Source organism: Tripterygium wilfordii, chromosome 23, assembly GCF_013401445.1.
Source record: "Tripterygium wilfordii isolate XIE 37 chromosome 23, ASM1340144v1, whole genome shotgun sequence".
NCBI lineage: Eukaryota > Viridiplantae > Streptophyta > Magnoliopsida > Celastrales > Celastraceae > Tripterygium > Tripterygium wilfordii.
Window position 1 is genome coordinate 2,992,222 of NC_052254.1, and position 19,426 is coordinate 3,011,647.

Consider the following 19,426-nt stretch of genomic DNA (forward strand, 5'->3'; position numbering starts at 1 on the left):
TTATCAATTATATTGTCTGTTTTAAGTTGTCCAATTCCTGTGGATACATCGGATCCACACAACTTTGTTTCTCTCAAGTTTAACAAGTGGGTTAAGTCCAACTCACTAAACTAAGAAAAATGCCTAAGTGACAAGTAAGGGATGAGCTTGCCCTTATTAATGGGTATTACATCCTCACATCTTATGACGTGGGATTCTAACAAGATTCTCTAAGAATGGTTATGAAATGCATATGTAATCCTCCCAACCCAACTACTATGCCAAGGTAAATAGACACTCTTCTTTTTCTGAAAAAGTTTGAAACTTTATTTTGTTATCTAAAAAAATCTAAAAAAAAGTTGAAATCTTTTTGATATATATGTACATGCTGTTGAGGCACCGTATGGAAGCATCAAGGGGATCACAGTAACTGATAAGGGTGCCTTGGTGAGGGTGATTCTGAGCAGGAAAAAAGCTGCCGTAGACATGGAAGAGATTCAAATTTCAGAGAATTTTCAAGAAGAAATTTGGGGTGGAATTGAGAGATGCAAAAAACTATAAGGGACAATTTCGTCAATCAAAATTCCCAAGTCTTCCCTTTCTCGTCCCTTCCGCAATCGAACGACGGCTTCTTTTCCTTTTACGTTGCAGTTACACGAAAGAACAGATCATAAATCCACCTGAAAAAAAAAGTTAGTTAAAAAATGCCGCCGAAGAAGAAGCCTCAACCCCCCGGGCCTCGCCCAAGGCGTTCCCTTAGAACCGCCGCGAGACGCGCAGCCGCCGAATCTGCTGCTTTAGCAGCATCAAAGGAAGATACGGAAAAGGCGCCTGAGGTTGCCGTTCCGCTTTCTGAATCTGGCTCCGAGACATGTAGGATAAACGAGGAAGATGATGGAGAAATGACGACGGTGACTACTGATTCCGCTCCTGAAAGTGCAGTCTTGGATTCTCCGATTGGGACCGAAAGCGCTTCAGCGGATGCAAATTGTGGTGACGGAGGATCTGCAATTGGAGACGGAAGCACACAAAAGAGGTCGTGTGAGGAGGGAGGCCAAGCTGATCGGATTGAGAGATTGAGTGGGGATGAGATTCGAGAGGAGAAAGTGGAGCAGAGTGGTGCTGAGGCGGGAACCCTAGGAACTGCCATTGGAGACTCTGCTTGTGGAGGAGGGGGAACGAGTCCGAGAGACGATGTTGTCGCTGAAAGAGTGGAGGCGGAGAATGGAGTGATGAAGAAGAAGAAGAAGGTGGTGAAAATTGTGAGGAAATTAGTGAAGAAGAGAGTGTCCAAAGGGGTTGAAAAGGGTATGACTGCTTGTTGGAGCGAAGAATTGGAGAGACACCAAGTATTTGGTGATACTAATGCTACTTCTCTAATGGCAGTAGAAAAGCCTAATTTAGCTGTGGACGGAGCAGAAGATCCTAATTCCCTTACTGATGGTTCTGTGGAAGTCAGAAAATCTAATTTAGCTGTTGATGGAGTCGAAAACCTTAAGTCACATACATATGGCTCAATGGAAGTCAAAAAACCTAATATAGCCGTTGATGGAGCACAGGATCCTGCTGATGATTCAATGGAAGTTGAAAAACTTAATTTGCTTGAGGACATAGCTGAAAATAGTAACTCAGCAGCTGATGGTTCAATGGAAGGGAAAGAGTGTTCTGTGGCAGAAATGCCGTTGCAACCTGAGAACAATGTGAATGTAGTTGTAAAGCCTACAACTGTAACTGAGGTTCCAGAGGAACGCCCAAACCTAGATTTATTAAGTGAAAATTGTGAGTATGGTGCTATGTGTAAGGAGCTGGGTGGTGGAGCTGAGGAGGGAGTAAACGAAGAGGGGGAGAAGGGGGACGATGTCAATTTGACTGCGGAAGGTAAGACAGGTACAGTGGGGATAGCTCTTAGTGGGGAATTAGAGGCACTGGAGAGGAGGAAGAGGAGGCAAACAGAGATTTTTATTGGGGGGCTTGACAAGGACACCAACGAGGAGGAAATAAGGAAAGTGTTTGAGGATTCGGGGAAGATTGTTGAGGTGAGGTTGTTGATCAATGGTAAGACAGGGAAGAATAAGGGTTATGGGTTTGTGAGGTTTTCTTCTGCAGCTGATGCTAAGAGGGCATTGGAGAAACACCCCCGAGTCAAGGTAAATTTCTTTGAATTTGAGTTTGAGTATAATTACATGTGCCAAAACATGAAAGTTATGTCTACAGCTGTGTAAAATATGACTCCTTAACTCACTAGACTACCATGTGGCAAGCACTAGCTTGCTGATGGCGTCAACATGATTATTGGGATGATTTGAGGCTCTCAACAATAAGGGCATTTGTTTCTTCAGCAGCTTGATATGATTGGAGCACAAGATTGCGCAAAAAAAGACCTTTATACTGGAGAAGTGCATAATTTTGGTTTTGCACAAAAAACTACCTTTAATATTGCTAAACCAATAGTTAGCTCTCATGCATGATTTTGCTAAAGTTTTTAACTATTTTTCAAGCGTATGACGAATGATCGTTTGCTTCTTCTTCATGTTGACTGTGGGACTCTGTATAATTTGGAACCTGTACCTGTAATGGAATTTATGTTTGCTAGGAGTCAACTTGCTTACTTGATTCCAATAATAATAAAAAAAATAAACTTCTCTCTCATAGTTCCGGAAGTATTTCAAACTTTTATTTATACTTTTAACAGTTTTAAGGTAATATATTAGTTTGTTAGAACATATATGGTGATCTAAGCAGATATAATAATGTCTCGAATTTGTGCTTCTAAAGATTACTGTTTAGATGCCAGTTGCAGTTAATGATGTGTTGGATTTAATGTTATGTCATTTTCTTAAATTTGGAAATAAACTACTCATTGAGATTGAATGTTTCATATCATAGCATTTTTTTTTTGTTTTCTGTACAGTTAACTGTAAATGTTTGATGTTTGTTTCCAAAAACCATATGATTATTGTTATTTTTTGAGTCCTTTAGCATGGGTAAGATTTGATAGCATCAAATAAATATTGCAAAAAAAGCCCAAAACATGAGAGAGTACATTACGTTGTCATTGTTGTTCAGCATAATTTTTCTTCCATGCAACTGTTGAAGCAGATTGAATAAAGACTGCAGTCATTAGATGGACGTATGATGTTTGAAACTCACCTTTTATTTCTTAAAATTTTGTTCTTTTATACTTTTGTACTGTTCTTATGCAATATATTGATGTGATTTTGTTGTAGACGAGGGTGTATGTGGATCCTGGAAGAGAGTTATGTTTGAATAACCTTGTCTGTGGGCTTTCTTTTATGAGTTTTATCTTGTGTTAACATGTTTGTGGGTTTTTGTTTTAACTTGCATTGAAAATTTTTGTCTTGTACTTAACCTTTGGTTGCATTAGGCTGGCATTCCATTCGCACTCTCTAATAGCCTTTCATTTTGCTATTTTAAAATAATATCACTAACGACTGGCTTTGAAAATACTTTATTGGACACTTTGTAGAGTTGTAGTTGTTTTGATCGTTATTAACTGATGCTGAGCTTCGAGCAAAATTCTTTGGTCTCATTGGTTTTGAACGCTAAGTTCTGTTGTACTTTTCTCTTTCTTGCTCAAATTGGGGCTCTCCTTTTTTTTTTTTCCAGAGTTTTTTCCTGTGATTTCTTTTGGGGATACACTGGCATTTCACATTGACTGCATAATGACAGCTTCAGGCTTAGATTTCCATTTCTTTACCAATCTGCACATCTTTTCGTGAAGATGTTGCTATTGTATTATGTTGTATTATTGACCTTTATTTGAGTGCAACTAGAGGATACTTGTCATTCCTTGCATAACCAATTGTGCTACTTTTTAAAAAATTGAACCATAGATTTGTGGCAAGCAATGTAGTCCCGCTCCAGTTGAGGGCAATGACACATTATTTCTCGGGAACATTGACAAGAAGTGGAAGAATGAAGATGTAAGGATTCACATGCCATATGTCATGATTTCTTTCCTCGGGATTGAATATGCACCTTAAGGGAAGTATTCTTGTATTTGGGCAGGTTATCAAATTGTTGCAAAATATAGGAATTGAGAAGATAGACAAAGTCACAGTTATAGCTGATCCCAATAATATTGAACGAAATCGTGGTTTTGCGTTCGTGGAACTTGAAAGTAATAAAGATGCTCAAATTGCGTACAAGATACTTCAAACAAACGACATGCCAGGGAAGCTTCAGAACATTAAAGTGGCATGGGCTGAACCCTTGAGCGAGCCAGATGAAGAAGAGATGCTGAAGGTCTTTCTGGCTCAAAGTTCTTGATTCTATTGTTGCTGCACTACTTTGATTATAAAATAATAGATGCTCAATGATGGGTCCTGTTTGCAGGTGAAATCAGTTTATGTGGAGTACCTTCCTTCCTCATGGAATGAGGAGAAAATAAGAAGCTATTTTGAAAAGTTTGGGGAGATTGAAAATGTAGTGCTTTCCCGTAATCTACGTTCTTCTAGGAGAAAAGACTTTGCATTTGTCAAATTTGCAACCCGTGAGGCAGCTCTTGCATGCATAGAGTCATTTAATCAGGAAACATTGAGTGACGAGGGATCTAAGGTTTTGTTTTTTTTCACAAAGACAGCAGTATAGTCTGCTATTATTTTCAAATTATAACATAGATGTGATAATTGCAATTGTTTAGGTACATGTTAAGGTATCTCTTGCAAAACCACAACCGAAAAACAAACTGCACCAGAAAGTCTCCAAGACTATCAGAACTGAAGTAATTTCGAAGCAGAAGCCCACAGTAACCCAATGTGAGTGCTATTTTAGTTTTTAATTTGGGTTACATTTCCTTCTATAGATGGGATGCCTATGATACTTTTCAGCTATCATGCTGTCCCTTTGGCAGTGTGGTCACAAGGGAATCAACAAAGTGGAACCCATTCCTTGACTCAGAAATGTTATCATGCCACATGGAATGGAAAGAGAAAAAAGAGTAAAAAAAGAGTTTATTGTTTGATCCAGATCAGGAATCAGATAGTGGAAATAGTGTATATTTTCATACTTATGTAGTTGCATGAGCTTTGGGTTAAAAGTTTTAATATCCCGCATTCCCCATTTCCCATTCACAAACTTAGGACTAGGATGCCTTTACGAGTTCAGCATCACAATTGGAAATCATAATGCAACCTAGTAAATTACTCTTAAAGTTGCTGAGTAATTTTAATCAGATCAGTTTCTTATACATACAACTGTTAGGAAACATATTTTCTTTTGCTGATGAATGATGTATTTATTTGCTTCAGATGAACCCAGAAACAAGAGCATATCTAGTATTCACCAGAATATAAATACACTAGATAATAGAAGGTCTTCTGCTGAAGTCGAACGACTCTTAGCAGAGCGAGCTTCTTTCCGGCAATTCCAATCTAGATTTGATACAGGTATGTTGTCATTTTGGTTCATTTTCTATGTGGTGCTTGTTATATTTATTTTGACATGAAATATCAATTATGGTTTCCAATAGGGCACATATTGTTTTAACTTTTTTCTCAAGACTAATTGGCGACCTCCCCATCTAAGTTTGTCTTATGTGGTGTTGCCTAAGTTCTATTTTCTGTTTCAATTACTTCACAGAAACTAGGGGAAAGAAAATTACATTGAATTGATGATAATTAAGGGGATTTTGGACTTTTGGTTGAAATCTTCAAGAACTTATATATGATAAGTCTTGATACTAATTAATTACTTATGATCGGATCCATTTTAAAAGTTGGTTTGGTTTGGGATGGGGCGGTCATCGGAAAAATTACCTTTTCAGTGTGAGAACATACACAACCTAGTTTATCATTTTTAGTGGGAGATCATACACAACCTAATCTTTTTCTCCACTTCCTTTTATCTTTTTTATATAGGGTTTGGTACAAAAATGGTGCCCGTAAAGTAATCCTTGCAGGTTGAGGCTTCAACTTTAGACATTTCTTTGAATGAGTTGATACGATTTTTTTAAAACTTGGTTCACATGCTTGGAACAATGAGTATGGTTACTATATGGGCTTGATTTCAAAATAATTTTGTAATTATTGGAACCATGCTATTCTTTGCGAACTTGTTTCCTGCTTTTGAAAATTTGATATTTTTCTTTGTATTTTGGGCTGCTGAGTTTTTATTTATTTCATTATTTTATAGTAGCAGTTTAGCAGAAGCAAAATGTTTTACCTGATGTTAACCCCTAATTTTGTGGCAGGCTCTCCCATTGTAGGTGATTCTTACTCCTTACCAGGAAGGAAGCGTCCTCCTCCTACATTCGTAAGCCGCCCCTCTCGTTAATTAGATGGATCTTTGATTAATGGAATCTTTTAAATTTTGTCTTTATCTACCGCTACTCTTTCTGCCAATCAGGGAGACAATTTGTACAATACAGAACCTAGAGGATATCCTCGTATGCGTTTGGAGAGTTCTTTTCCAGTTGCAAGTCCAAGGTACTTTTATATCCGTATGATTTATATGTTCAATACATATTAAATACTATTAGTGAAAATAATATTTCTCACTTGGTTGTGAAATATTTTCACAGCATGCCTGCTTGTGGGAATGATATTTGACCGACTCACATTAATATTTCTGCTTTCTAGTTACAGCACATATGCCTCTGGTGTTGGAGTGACATCTCTTTCCCATCAACAGCAACAAGGCACTGGTTATAGATTAGGTAAGTTCTTATTTGGTAAATGATTGTGGCTGACTTGAATTAAGTTTTATTATTAATTTAATCTTTTCTTCATGTTGTTGTCAGGCTTTGGGCGTCTGGATTATGCAAATGGCTTCCAGGTAGCGGATTGATATGTTTGGATTACTCATCTTTCGTTTGTTAAAAAGCTATTGCCATGGCTCTTAAAAACCCAGTGGAGTATGTTAAAAAAAGGAAAAGGAAAAAGAAAAAGAAAAAATAAGAAACGATTAAGTTTACTGCTCTCTTGACATTCCTTGTTTTTCTAAATTGGCTTGGAAAGTAATCTTCAAAACAAACCCTTTGGTGTTCCTTGACGTGCTTTAATTTCTTATGCCTGCTATCAAGACGTAGCCTTTAGATACTGAAGGTATTGTTTGTTAAACATACTATACGCTTTATATTCGCATATTGTGTTTGTGCTCATGGATTTTGTTTGCAGAATGAACAAGCTCCATACCTTGGTAGAAACAGTCCGCACTATAGATGTAAGTACAATGTTCACGTTTCTTTATTACGTGGGCCTTTTCTATTTCTTATAGTTGTTAGTATTGGCTTTGAGGATGTGCATCCAATTATCCATATATCCAAGTTGTGCGAGGGGGTTTCAAATTTTGGATCAAGTTTACTACTGTTCCCAAATTCCCTTTCTCTTACCAGTAGACTACCTTTACGGTCATTAGTACGATCTATGGATATTTTTAATCCGCTTGTCTAGGAGCACGATTTATGCTTGTTAAGTTCACTGCATGTATTTTCCTTGTTTCATCACTGTATTGATCACATTGCATTCGCAATTAGTATATAGGTATGGCTTCAGTTCATTCAATTCGAAGAACTCTTGTACATGTTTTCCGTTGGTGGATGATTGTGTAGCGTTTGAGTTTAATAATTGGATTTCGTTACCAAGTGGTCTAGCTCATTGGTCAAGGAGTTGCTTAAGACATGGCATCTCCACCCGTTTACCATATAATTGAACTGAAATTTACACAATGGTATTTTGCCTGGCAATTGACGTCGTTTGATGTGCTACTGCCTCACTGTATATTTCCATTTTGACAGATTTTTGCCTAGAAACTTAATGGATTTCATTCTAGGACTTGGTAGCCTTTGCCCTTTATAGGGTGGTTGTTTATGCTTTCAGTTCTGCAAAACGTGTATTTATGCTTTTGTTTTTGTCAGAACTATGGCTGTGAAGGTTAATTTTACTTCTAATATATACTTGTGTATAATTCTCTTGTTAATCATTATTTGACCTGTACTTCATCTATGATTTTCAGACCAACAGCAGCCGTTCAATACAGATCGATGAGATCATTTGAACACGTTGAATGACGGTTAAACTATCGCTGCTGAAGACTATCTCGTCTCTTCAGTCGATCAAGTTACTCAGCAGTCCAGTTTTCCACATTGTACAGTCCCACAAATTATTGTAAATCAATGTGTTAATTGACATTCTTCAATGGTTAACCTATTGTAGTTCTGATATAAATGTTTATGCCATACTGAACCACACTGCATGGCTTTATACAATTCAAACCTTCTTTTTCTCCAATTGCTTACCTTCAATGGGAGCCAACAAGCTTTAATCTAACTTAAATAGGGTTTTTTTTTTGGTGATCGAGAATGATGTTAAATAATTTTGTCTTTTGAACAGTTGACATGGGTCTAAACTTGGATTGTCAGACCTGAGGGGATAAAAATTTCATAAGGGTATTGCTTTAGTGGAAATTGAATTCATGACCACCCTAAGTCTATATGTTTCTTTTATGGTTCTGTTTAGCAAAGTTTATTTATTGTCAAAATAAGCTAACTAATAAGCAGTTAGGTGTTTGGTAAAATTTATAGCATAAGCTAGCTTATAAGCCTCAAAAAAAGTTTATTTAAGTTTAATTTAAAAGATAAAATAAAAAAAGTTTATAATATTATATATAATATTATCTTAATAAAAAAAAAGAAATAAAATTGGAAAAAATAAACATAAACTCTAAAATAAGTTTCCAATATAAGTTAGCTTATAAGCTAGTTTATGTTGGGTGTTTGATAGAGCTTACTTTGAAACTTATAAGCTCCAACATAAGCTCTACCAAACCGATCAATATGTATAATCTAACTTATACGCCAACTTATTTTTGATACAGCGACCGAAATCCCAGTATGATTTTTTTGATTATGTGTTGCTTAAACTTATTCTAGGTAAGCCTAGCACTAATTACATATGTATTAATTCCAAGCTTTGTGAACAGCTATGGCCTCTCAAATACTGATTCAAACAGACAAATCCAAAATCCCTTGTTCGGCCAAAGCCGTCCATGGCCTTCCACATTTGTCACTATTTGCCATTCCAAGTCCCATAAATACATAACATATATCTTTCTATTGAATCATCAACAAGCAAATATCTCTATTAATTGAAGAGCTTTTTTGGTATTCATATTAAATCCATGGTTTCCTCTCGTGTCCTTGTTGTCTTCTCCATCGTCGCTGCCATTGTTTCAACAACTCTGGCTAAGGAATTCATCGTCGGTGATGAAGTCGGGTGGATCAAAGGGTACAATTACAACACTTGGGCCAAGAACAAGGACTTCAGGGTTGGAGATACTCTAGGTAAAGTATTGGCAAAATATACCTTTTGATCCTTGAAAGTTATTTATCTGCGTAACTATATCAAAAACGATAAAGATCCCAGCAGTCGGGATCCTAGTTATCCTGAGTTGATGCACATAAAACATTGTGCGTACATCTCAGCAACTGCTGGGATCCCTATCGTTACTGTAACTATATATTGTCATTGTTATACCGATCGTAGGACTCTGCAGACTGACTAAAATCTTGTGAGTTATATATTCTTTCCCCCTCTTTCTCTTGTAGTTTTTAAGTATCTGGCTGGAAGTCACAATGTGTGGAAAGTGAATGGAAGTACTGAGTTCAAAGACTGCAAAACGCCGCCACCACCAAACAAGGCACTGACTACTGGGAATGACATAATCACACTGGCAACATCAGGAGTAAAATGGTACATTTGTGGTTTTCCAGAGCACTGTGAGTATGGCCAAAAGCTTGCAATATTTGTGAGGCCTCAGGCGGCTCTACCTCCATCATACATGGCTCCGGCTCTGGCACCGACTCAGGAATCAGGCAGGGACATGTCTTACAATTAGACTCTCTGAGGAGTCTCAAAACATGACCATATATTTGATGATCAAGATGAAGATGGGAGTTGCAATTAGTGAGTGTAATAATGATGGTGTAAGTTGCATTAGTGACTTTAATAAATTGGTCATGGTTTAGGTCTTGTTCCACTAATTTTCTTTTTTGTTCAAGATGATGGTTTTTAATTAATGGTTATGTACCAAATAAGATCTTATGATGGAAGTACCCATGTTGTGTGTTACTTTGATTTTATAATGATAATAAATCTACCTTTTTTCAATTGGATTTAGTACTTTTAAGTAATTAATTTAATTTATTGGATTACTAACAAAATTGACAAAATTGGATTGCACGAGTTATTACTTGGCGGAAGACGAGCCTAGTTTTGTGCCCAAACCGTATAGACTCGAAATGACTTGAATTCGATTTTCATTGGGAACAATACCCTTGTGGCTACGTGCTGAATTTTAATCCCACTTACCTTGTCATCAAGTGCAAACTTGTATTGTATCATTATTGGCTACTAAAAAAAAGACGATCATAATGGATTGATGGTTGTATGTTGGCCTTATTAATGATATGATTTGTTAATTGTCATGAGCAAGAAGAAACAAACAAAGTGCTTGAATTCAATTTTGGCTTCCAAATCCGAACAAAATTAGCAAAAATAGTGTTGTGTATGTACAAATTTAATTATAATGATTCTCTTTATCCATGAATAAAATCCCACATCGGCCAAATCAGAAAGAGTCAGAATTTTTTTGATACTAATAGAGGTCCCATAGCAACATGATAACATACTTACCTGGACGGGGTCAATGAACGATCACGAAGGCTCATGGCCTAGGTCAGTGACCTCCATTGCACTATGGGAGGGGTGCTGCCCTAAGGTCTCCCTAAATTGGAAGAACCTACGTCGTAATTTGTGGAAGCGGGGGCCTGCGTTCGCGCGGCCCCTACCCAAACATCAAACCAAGATTTTTAATTCGTTTTGAAGGCAGGACTAATTAGTAGTATTCAGGAGCAAAAGATTATTATATCTTTATTACAAATTAATGACATCCCTTAAGTACTAGTAAAAAATATTGTTATCATGAAAAATGATAATATGAAAATTGTAAAATTCTTACTTATACTCGCTTTTTATCTCCTACTAAACATGATCATACTAACTTACCTCACCGTCACACTCATTCCATTATGAACGAATTGTCCAGCATAGGTTTTTCCTTGGCTATTCTTTTAGGTTTAGTCTCATGTTCCACTCATACTGGGTATGGATACTTCCACCACCACCACCAAAAACGCATTAGCACCTCCCTCCATGACTTGACCAAATAGTGAGAAATCTATCCGAGTGACTGGATTGGAACGATTTTATTTGAATTTTAAATAACTAAGTTGGCACATTTGATCTTTTGCTGACCAATTTGGACTTGGCCAAATTTTTCAGTGCTCGGAAGTTGCGTTAACCCGACAATATCAATACAGCTTTACTATATTATTATCACATCGATCACATAAAGATGATAGTGACAAAAATATTGTAATCATCTCCAAAAACTTTGCAATCATCTCCAAAAACTTTGTAGGCATGGTCATAAGTTAACCTTTTGCTTGCATCCTCCATTGCCCCTCGCCGTCCTTGGCCGGCCAGTGCTTGGTCTTAGGACACGCCATTCCAAAGTCCCTATAAATATATTTATATACCTCCAAGAGATATCCTCATAGTCATCAATATCTAGCTTCTAAGAAACATTGGAGCAAGAATCAATGGCTTCCTCTCGTGTTCTCCTCATCTTCTCGCTCGTTGCTGCCCTTGTTTCAACAACCACTTTGGCTAAAGAATTCACTGTTGGCGATGAAGCTGGGTGGACGAACGGGTTCGATTACCAGAAATGGGCGCAGGGCAAGGACTTCATGGTTGGAGATACATTAGGTAAAGTAACTACCTTCATATCGGTTGGATATTTTCGAAATAGGAAGAGTTTTTTTTTTTTCCCCTCTTCAGAAAGTGTGTGTTTTGAGTAAAGAAAGAAGAGGGGTGTAGAGAACGATGTTGGATACATTGAAAAGAGAGAGCAATGGGTTTGTGACCCATTTGGATGGACATGACTCTCCTTCGCAATTGGTCATGATCCATCTGAAGGGGTGTGGGTTGTGACCCATACGAATGAACATGACTCATATTCGCAATGGTTTATGACCCATCCGAAGGGTTGCACCATTGGCTATATATATATATATATATATATAGCTCATGGGTTTGTCAACCAACACACATAATATAATTGATAAATATTCTAGCTATCTCTCAAGTATTCACTCTCTCTCTCTACACTTCTCCCTCTCTCTAAAGGCATCACGAAGTTTTAGTGCTTTGTAGAAGTATCTAATTTTCGATTCACATTCTTGTTTTTCTAAGTTTTTAAGGTTTCACTTTCGGTAGCACATACGCAAGTGAAAGAAATACTCATTATATTTATATCCTAAAGAAAATTAATTGACAACCCGTTGAACTACTAAATTGGTGGACGCTAATTTACTCGTAAGAAGATCCATAGTATAACGTGCCTCGAGTCTTCATCTCTACTAAATCCATCTTCCGCCGATATTATCCCTAGTTTCTCCAACAATATTTTTGTCCATATATTTGTATATTTACACACATTTTAGATGGAAAATTGACTAAATCTAAATTGTATGGAATGCTGTAGTTTTTAACTATGCTGTTGGAGATCACAATGTGTTCAAGGTGGTGAATGGAACTTTGTTCCAAAACTGTGTTAAGCCACCAGCAAATGAGGCTCTCACTACTGGAAAAGACCAAATTGTGTTGGGGAGTCCAGGCAAAAAATGGTACATTTGTGGTGTGGAGAAGCACTGTGCAGAAGGTCAAAAGCTGGCTATAGAAGTGATGGGAAGTATGGGTCCAGCACCTTCTCCAAACAGTGGTGTCAAAGCCAGCATTTCTAAGCTTTCAATGATGATCATATTTGCCATGGTGAGCTTGGTGATGATCATGGTTTAATCTGGACTTTGATTTCATATAGCTTTCATGATTTGTTTAGACCAATCATTTGAAATTGGGAATAAATTAAGTTTGTTTTTTTTTTTTTTTTTTTTTATGGAATAATTCTCTTTATAAGAGATCAATGAATGATTGATGATATCATTTGTGTTTAGTCTGATTGATTACTTATTTTTACCCTCTATCTGTTATACTTGGCTAACAGAAGATAGATAGGTAAAAGGTTAACAACTCTCGCTTTGGACGAGGTCGGAAACAGACATGACTATTTTTAGGAATTGAATCTGTAATCTTTACGTTGTACCACTGCTACTCTACCACTAGATCATATGTTCGCTTGTATCTAGTAACCAAAATCTTACTTTAACATAAAATTAAGTTCGCCCTGCCAAACTTGCTTGAACCCAACAAAAATATAGCAAACCGATTAAGCATTGACATCCTTGGAGATTCTGTTAAACAGTTTCTCTTTGCAGCACTATAGAACCAGAATCAAGATCAATAGTTAAACTGCAAAACATTAAAAACCTAGCTAAATCATTGTTGTTGTTTATGCTTGTCTTTATAAATTTTCTAACATTCGCATAAACAGGAAAAACAATGCGATGAATCAAGGCCATCACACAAACAAACAAAAAAAGCTAGTGAACGTGTATTACAAAGACATATGATTTAGAAGAATTCATTTTCATAAGCCAACCCTAGCCAATTTCACCATACATGGAGTATTCCTAATGTATTTCCCTAACGAGGAGGTAGCACCGACACGCCAAAACTGCCGCCGCACCCGCACTGAGTGCGGCAGGGACTCGGCAGAATACGTATGCTGACTCGTGTGGGATGTCTGGCATTGAAGAACAATTTCAATCGTATGGGATTTATCTGTTATCAACATATAAACCCCAATAGACATCTGTCATCTCCATTAAAACTCAATTGCCAACTGTCATCTCCACTAGAACAATTTTAGTCTTGACTTATAAATATTAGACATACGCCTTTGCAGACAATTTGAGTCTACCTAAACTCTTTGCAGACAACAATTTAAGGCACAAACTTTTAGAACTTGGGTTGGGCCTGCCCAAGGCTTAGTACAGCTAATAACTTTTGTTAGTTGAGTTTGACCCACACCAATATTTAGATGACAATGGTCATAATCATCAATGAAACTTTGGATTAATACATATAAAAAAATCTTTTATTTGCTGAGTCCTCCCGCACCCGCACCCGCACCCACACCCACACCCACACCCACACCCGTATCCTGGATTCTTTAAGGATTTGCGAATCAATGTGTCCCGTCACCCGCATCCTGTGTCGTCGTATCTGAGTCGGTGTTATTGATGACAGTAGACGCACTCAAGGTCAACCAAGGCCTCCAGATTTTATTACAATGAGTATAGATATCTTTCTATATAAGCTTAGCATGAATCATATATCTATATATATATATATATATATAATTGTAGCTAATATTACTTTTTGTTTGTTTATTTTTTATTTTTGTGTCAGCAGGAAAAATATTTCCGTGATACTCATATATTTTCAGACATGATGACACATTGGCTAGATGTTAAATACTAGCGAAACATGACGGCCAACGTAGATTTCTGGCGATGGGAATGCATGGTTTAGACAAGGAATGTGTTTTAACAAACCTCGTACACCTTTTCATTATTTGATCAGGACTGGCTTAAATGCTATAAAGAAGTTTGATTTTCTCCACACTTTGGGATTAGGTAAATTTTACATTGTTTAGCATTATATTTTCAGAACATTAATCAAATGAGGTATCAGAATACTATACTGTAACAGTAATCAAATGAGCTTATATTAGTTAAAGACATGCATATCCTTAATCTTTGAATACATTAATTTCCTCTATGAAACAGCAAGGATAACTCCCGACAATGGAAAGTATAACCAAACTGTCATCGGAGAAGTTGCTAGTCGTTATGTGAAAAGTCAAGTTGAAATTGTTTGCAACAAATTAAGATTCAGGAGGAAATACAGTTGGAGGAGATTAGGGTATGCTACGACAGAGGTGGTAACGAGCAACCATGCCCATATGGATTTAGTTATTGCGGGGAAGAACATGAATTTATACATTTCCCATCTCCTGCTGCTACTGCTGCTTAGTCAAATGCTTGAAAAACTATGCAACTTATTTTGACTCGCTTTTTTTTTTTTTTTTATTTTTATATCATTGTCCGGACATGAATATGAAATCCAGTTGTGAAGAGAGAAGCCATGTATCCCTTCTTTTCTGCTAATCAGGTTTAGTAGTCAAAATATGGAAGTCAAATATATAACCTTTCTTTTCATTCATAACAATGAAATAATGATGCGGAAATCCCACATCGGTTGTGGATGGACTCCTTGTCTAGCTTATAAGTCTAGAATAACTTTACATTGGTAAGCCGGTTTTCTAATGATAAGTGAAGCCCATTCTTTGTGGTTGGGCCTGGGCCTTGGGGATTGCCCCCTAACCATGTGGGCCTATGCATTCCGTTAGGGGTGTACCCCCTTCCCTTGGGCTTGTGCGGACCTCGCTGCATATTTAGGCCCATTCTTGTGGTTGGATTTGGGCTTTGGGATTGCCCCCTCGTCATATGGGCCTGTGCATTCCGTTGTGTGGGCCTAGCTGCATCAAATAACACATTTAAAATAATCAAAAGGTACAAGGAATTACAATATAAGTTACCAAAACAAGTTAAGGATGCATAACAAGGGGAGAGAGAAAGAGAAGAAAGGAAAGCGAGATCTGTGAAAGGGAATAAGAATTAAATTCTCAAAAATAACACAATTATCATTAGTGGTGATTGAGAAAATTCAATATTCTTGTATTATTATTATCGGGTTGGGCTCAATGAGCGGAGCCTAGGGCTTGTCAAATTTTTGAGACCCTAACGAGCTCGGGCCTCCTTGGGAATGAAAGGACCGACCCTAGAGCCCGTCAAAGCCCTGCTGTCTTTCATCCTTTACCATAAAAAAAGCAGACAATTCAGTACTTGTCCCAAAAATAAACATATCAAATTCAATATTCTTGTATTATTATTATCGGGTCAGGCTCAATGGGCGGAGCCTAGGGCTTGTCAAATTTTAAATGAGCCAAGCCCGAATTTAATTTTTTAAGACCATAACGAGTTTGGGCCTTCTTGGAAATGAAAGGACCGACCCTAGAGCCCGTCAAAGCGCAGCTCTCTTTCATCCTTTGCCATAAAAAATCAGACAATTCAATACTTGTCCCAAAAATAAACATATCAAGTGTCACGTTCGATAAACAGTAACTAAATTGAAATGTACAAAGATCAAAATATAGGCACACTAGTGTAAACTCTAAAAGGTGTCCCAAGTTCATAGTTGTGTATTCAGCGTATTGGATAAGTCCTCTATTCACTCACCTGTACCTCTAAATCTGCTAGTGGGCGATCTACTCCCTCGTTCCTCGAGTAACCATGAACTAATTAACAATATCGCATATATAGTTTCATGTCCAAAAAGGTTTAATCTTGAACACATGTTAACTCACCCTGCATCTGAATTGAAGGGTTTTACATCATATCAACAATACTCTAAACATGAGCACAAGTACTGATTTTTTACTTATTTAATTTATTTAATTTCGTGATTTTTTAATCCGATTTTTTTATTTGATTTAAATTTTATATAACCATTCTCGAGCCTAAAATTCCATAATTATTTTTTCCTAGTTTATTTTAATATTTTTAGTACTTCAAAATTTTTGAGGGTAACTTTCGGATTCAAAGTCAAGTTTCCTCGGAATACATGCAAACAAGGAAATATGTGACAATTGGGGGTAAGTTTAGTGCATTTTGCACCGGACTAACGACCAATGCACCATTTTGGTGCATCAAAATGTTTCTTAATTAAAAAAAAAATTATGGATGGACTTATTCTAACATTATGAATGCAACCATGTATTTATTCTTGAAAAATAATTTAATTCATCAAAAAGAGTACTTAGCAAAAAATATGAACTGTCGGATGAATTTTAGATAATAATTTGTTTTATTTTCAGCGATTTTCAAGATAGATTTGACATCTAACGGTTAAAATCACTTGTATTTAACATCTACAATTTTTAGAAAAAAAAAGAAAAAGAATATTGGGGCACAAAAATTGTGCACCGGACCTAAAGCAAACCTAATATGTGGAGGGATTCTCTCTAGAAATTGAACTAAGTGTAATTTAGATTTTAAATAAAAAATTGGCGTAATGTTCAAGTTGTTCATATAGGGAAACAAACAAGAAAAACAATGCGATTGAATCAATGCACCACAAACAAACAAATCAAGTTAACGTGTATTACAAGACATGTGATGTTAGAAAAGCCTTCAATAATGGATGCAACATCAATGAATGCAAGCAAAACTCTTCTTTCTTTCTTTGTTGAGAAATGGGTCTTAAGATTATCATCATTTTTGCAGTTGCAGTCATCCTCTTATCATTTCAAACAAGAGCAAAGGCTCGAGGTAGATATAACTTCATCAAAATTGCAATCCGATGGCCCAAATCAGTTTGTAATACTCTCCATGTAGTTGGGAGAGGAATTCATTGTCATCAGCCAACTCTAAGCAATTTCACCATACATGGGCTATGGCCAATGTATTTCTTTAACGAGGAGGTGCCACCCTATAATGAGGACAGCGGATGCACTCAAAGTGAACCAAAGCCTCCAGCTTTTATTACAGTGAGTATATATATCAATTATATCTTTCTATATAAGCTTAACATGAATCATATATATAATTATAGCTGATCATATTACTTTCTGTTGTTTTTTTTTTTGGTATGAACAGATGGAATATTTAAGTGACAATGATATCTTATCCGACATGAAAACATATTGGCCAGATGTTAAGTACTACAGAAACATGACAGCCAACATATATTTTTGGCGATCCGAATGGGAGAAACATGGAATGTGTTTTGACCAACCTGATAAACCCGTTCATTATTACCAGACTGCCTTAAATGCTATAAAGAAATTTGATTTTCTTGATATCTTAGAAAAAGGTAATTTTACATTAGTTAGCATTATATTTTCATAACATTAATCAAATGAGGTATCGGAGTAAAGTGCTGTAACAATAACCAAATGGGTGTTTTTGATTACAGAAACAACATATATTTATGAGACAGTTCACAGTTTATGATTGAGCTTACATTAATTTGCTCTATGAAACAGCAAGCATAAAACCCAACAATGGAAAGTATAACCGAACTGTGATCGGAAAAGTTGCTAGTGATTATGTGAAAAGACAAGTTGAAATTAGTTGCAACAAAGACTCAGAAAGAAATATCCAATTGGAGGAGATTAGGGTATGCTACACCAGAGGTGGTAACGAGAAATCATGCCCATATAAATTTAATTATTGCGGAGATAAAGATGAATTCATACAATTCCCATCTGCTGCTGCTGCTGCTGCTGCTTAGTCAAGTGCTTGAAAAACTATGTAACTTATCTTGTCTTTCACTTTTTTTTCATCACTGTTTGGACATGAATGTGGTATATCTTATGAATTTGAAGTCTAGTTGTAAAGATATATAGAAGCCATATATACCTTCTTTTTTCTGCTAATCGATCAGGTTCAGTAATCAAAATATGGAAGACGAACTGATTCGATCTCAAACACAACTCATGCCGACCACATTGCAAGCTAGCTAAGACCATTGTTTCTCTGCACCAATCGTGAAGAAATGTAGGAATAAGTTGGCGAGTATATTCGTGATGTAAACAATGAATTGGCCGGGTTTGTTTCGTTATTGTATTAAACTTAGTGAATTGGAGGATATTAAACATTTTAATATTATTATTATTATATTTGAATTATAAAAATCAAAATAACCGGCGCTAAAAACAATGAGATTAATTTCTAGTGGGGAGCGACCCTATCAAAGCGGAAGAATGAAAAAATAGGTCCACAATAAATTCCCAGTCGCACATCATATATAACCAGACTTCCAAGAGATACAGACTGTTAAGAATTATTAGGTAATCTGATGACTCGAAACCTGATAATACGGTAACCATTAACAGGATTAACTTTGTGGCAAAACGGGTTCCCTCACAAACAATCACAGATTATAAAACAATATAGAGAAGTAATCGAAAAGAGAGACAGAAGAAGAAGTGTGCAAGATTTATGAGGTTCGGCAATGTCCCTACGTCTTTGGGGTTTGCGGCTGTTATCAATATAAGAAATTTCTTAGTACATTCGGTTAGCGCTTTTAACCCTTATATACCAGCTATCTAGGTACTCGACCGGTACGCTATGCTTTCCTCTCGCACAACTTTCACTTTTCTCAGAGCTTTTAAGTATTAGATAATACTTCGAACATGAACCATTATTTAACTTTGTCGGGGAGTAGGAGAGAGAAACATATGAAAGTGTGGTTAAGACTTGGGATGAGAAAATTTGAGGGAAGAGAAGCGAAATGGATGAAAGTGTGAAGAGTTGGATTTACTTTATAAAATCCAATCCTTAAACAGTACAGGAGTATAGTCAGGTATTTACTATCACATAAGTCAAGACATCTACAAA

The 19,426-nt window shown here is 36.6% G+C and overlaps 2 protein-coding genes and 1 non-coding gene across 6 annotated transcripts; all 3 read left to right on the plus strand.

The window, feature by feature from the left end:
• Positions 1–336: 336 nt before the first annotated feature.
• On the plus strand, positions 337–8,228 carry LOC119993361 (protein gar2-like). 4 transcript variants are annotated; one of them, XM_038840475.1, is made up of 12 exons: positions 346–2,126; positions 3,834–3,923; positions 4,009–4,245; positions 4,336–4,557; positions 4,643–4,757; positions 5,250–5,387; positions 6,191–6,252; positions 6,346–6,425; positions 6,579–6,655; positions 6,740–6,774; positions 7,116–7,161; positions 7,954–8,228. In XM_038840475.1, exons 1-12 carry the CDS (start codon positions 684–686, stop codon positions 7,983–7,985), a joined length of 2,577 nt encoding a protein of 858 aa, XP_038696403.1. In that variant the 5' UTR covers positions 346–683; the 3' UTR covers positions 7,986–8,228. The 4 variants fall into 4 exon arrangements, with proteins under 4 accessions (XP_038696406.1, XP_038696405.1, XP_038696403.1 ...); XM_038840476.1 differs by having other exon boundaries at positions 6,585–6,655; XM_038840477.1 differs by lacking the exons at positions 6,191–6,252; positions 6,346–6,425; positions 6,579–6,655; ... (1 more) ...; positions 7,116–7,161; positions 7,954–8,228 and adding an exon at positions 5,859–5,905 and having other exon boundaries at positions 343–2,126.
• An 889-nt stretch (positions 8,229–9,117) lies between these two features.
• On the plus strand, positions 9,118–12,878 carry LOC119992662 (blue copper protein 1a-like). Its single transcript, XM_038839459.1, has 4 exons — positions 9,118–9,280; positions 9,545–9,811; positions 11,580–11,765; positions 12,544–12,878. The coding sequence occupies exons 1-4, from the start codon at positions 9,118–9,120 to the stop codon at positions 12,855–12,857; spliced, it is 930 nt and encodes a 309-aa protein (XP_038695387.1). The 3' UTR covers positions 12,858–12,878.
• On the plus strand, positions 10,624–10,786 carry LOC119993891. The gene has a single exon (XR_005466586.1). It is a non-coding gene; the product is annotated as a U1 spliceosomal RNA (small nuclear RNA).
• Positions 12,879–19,426: the final 6,548 nt, after the last annotated feature.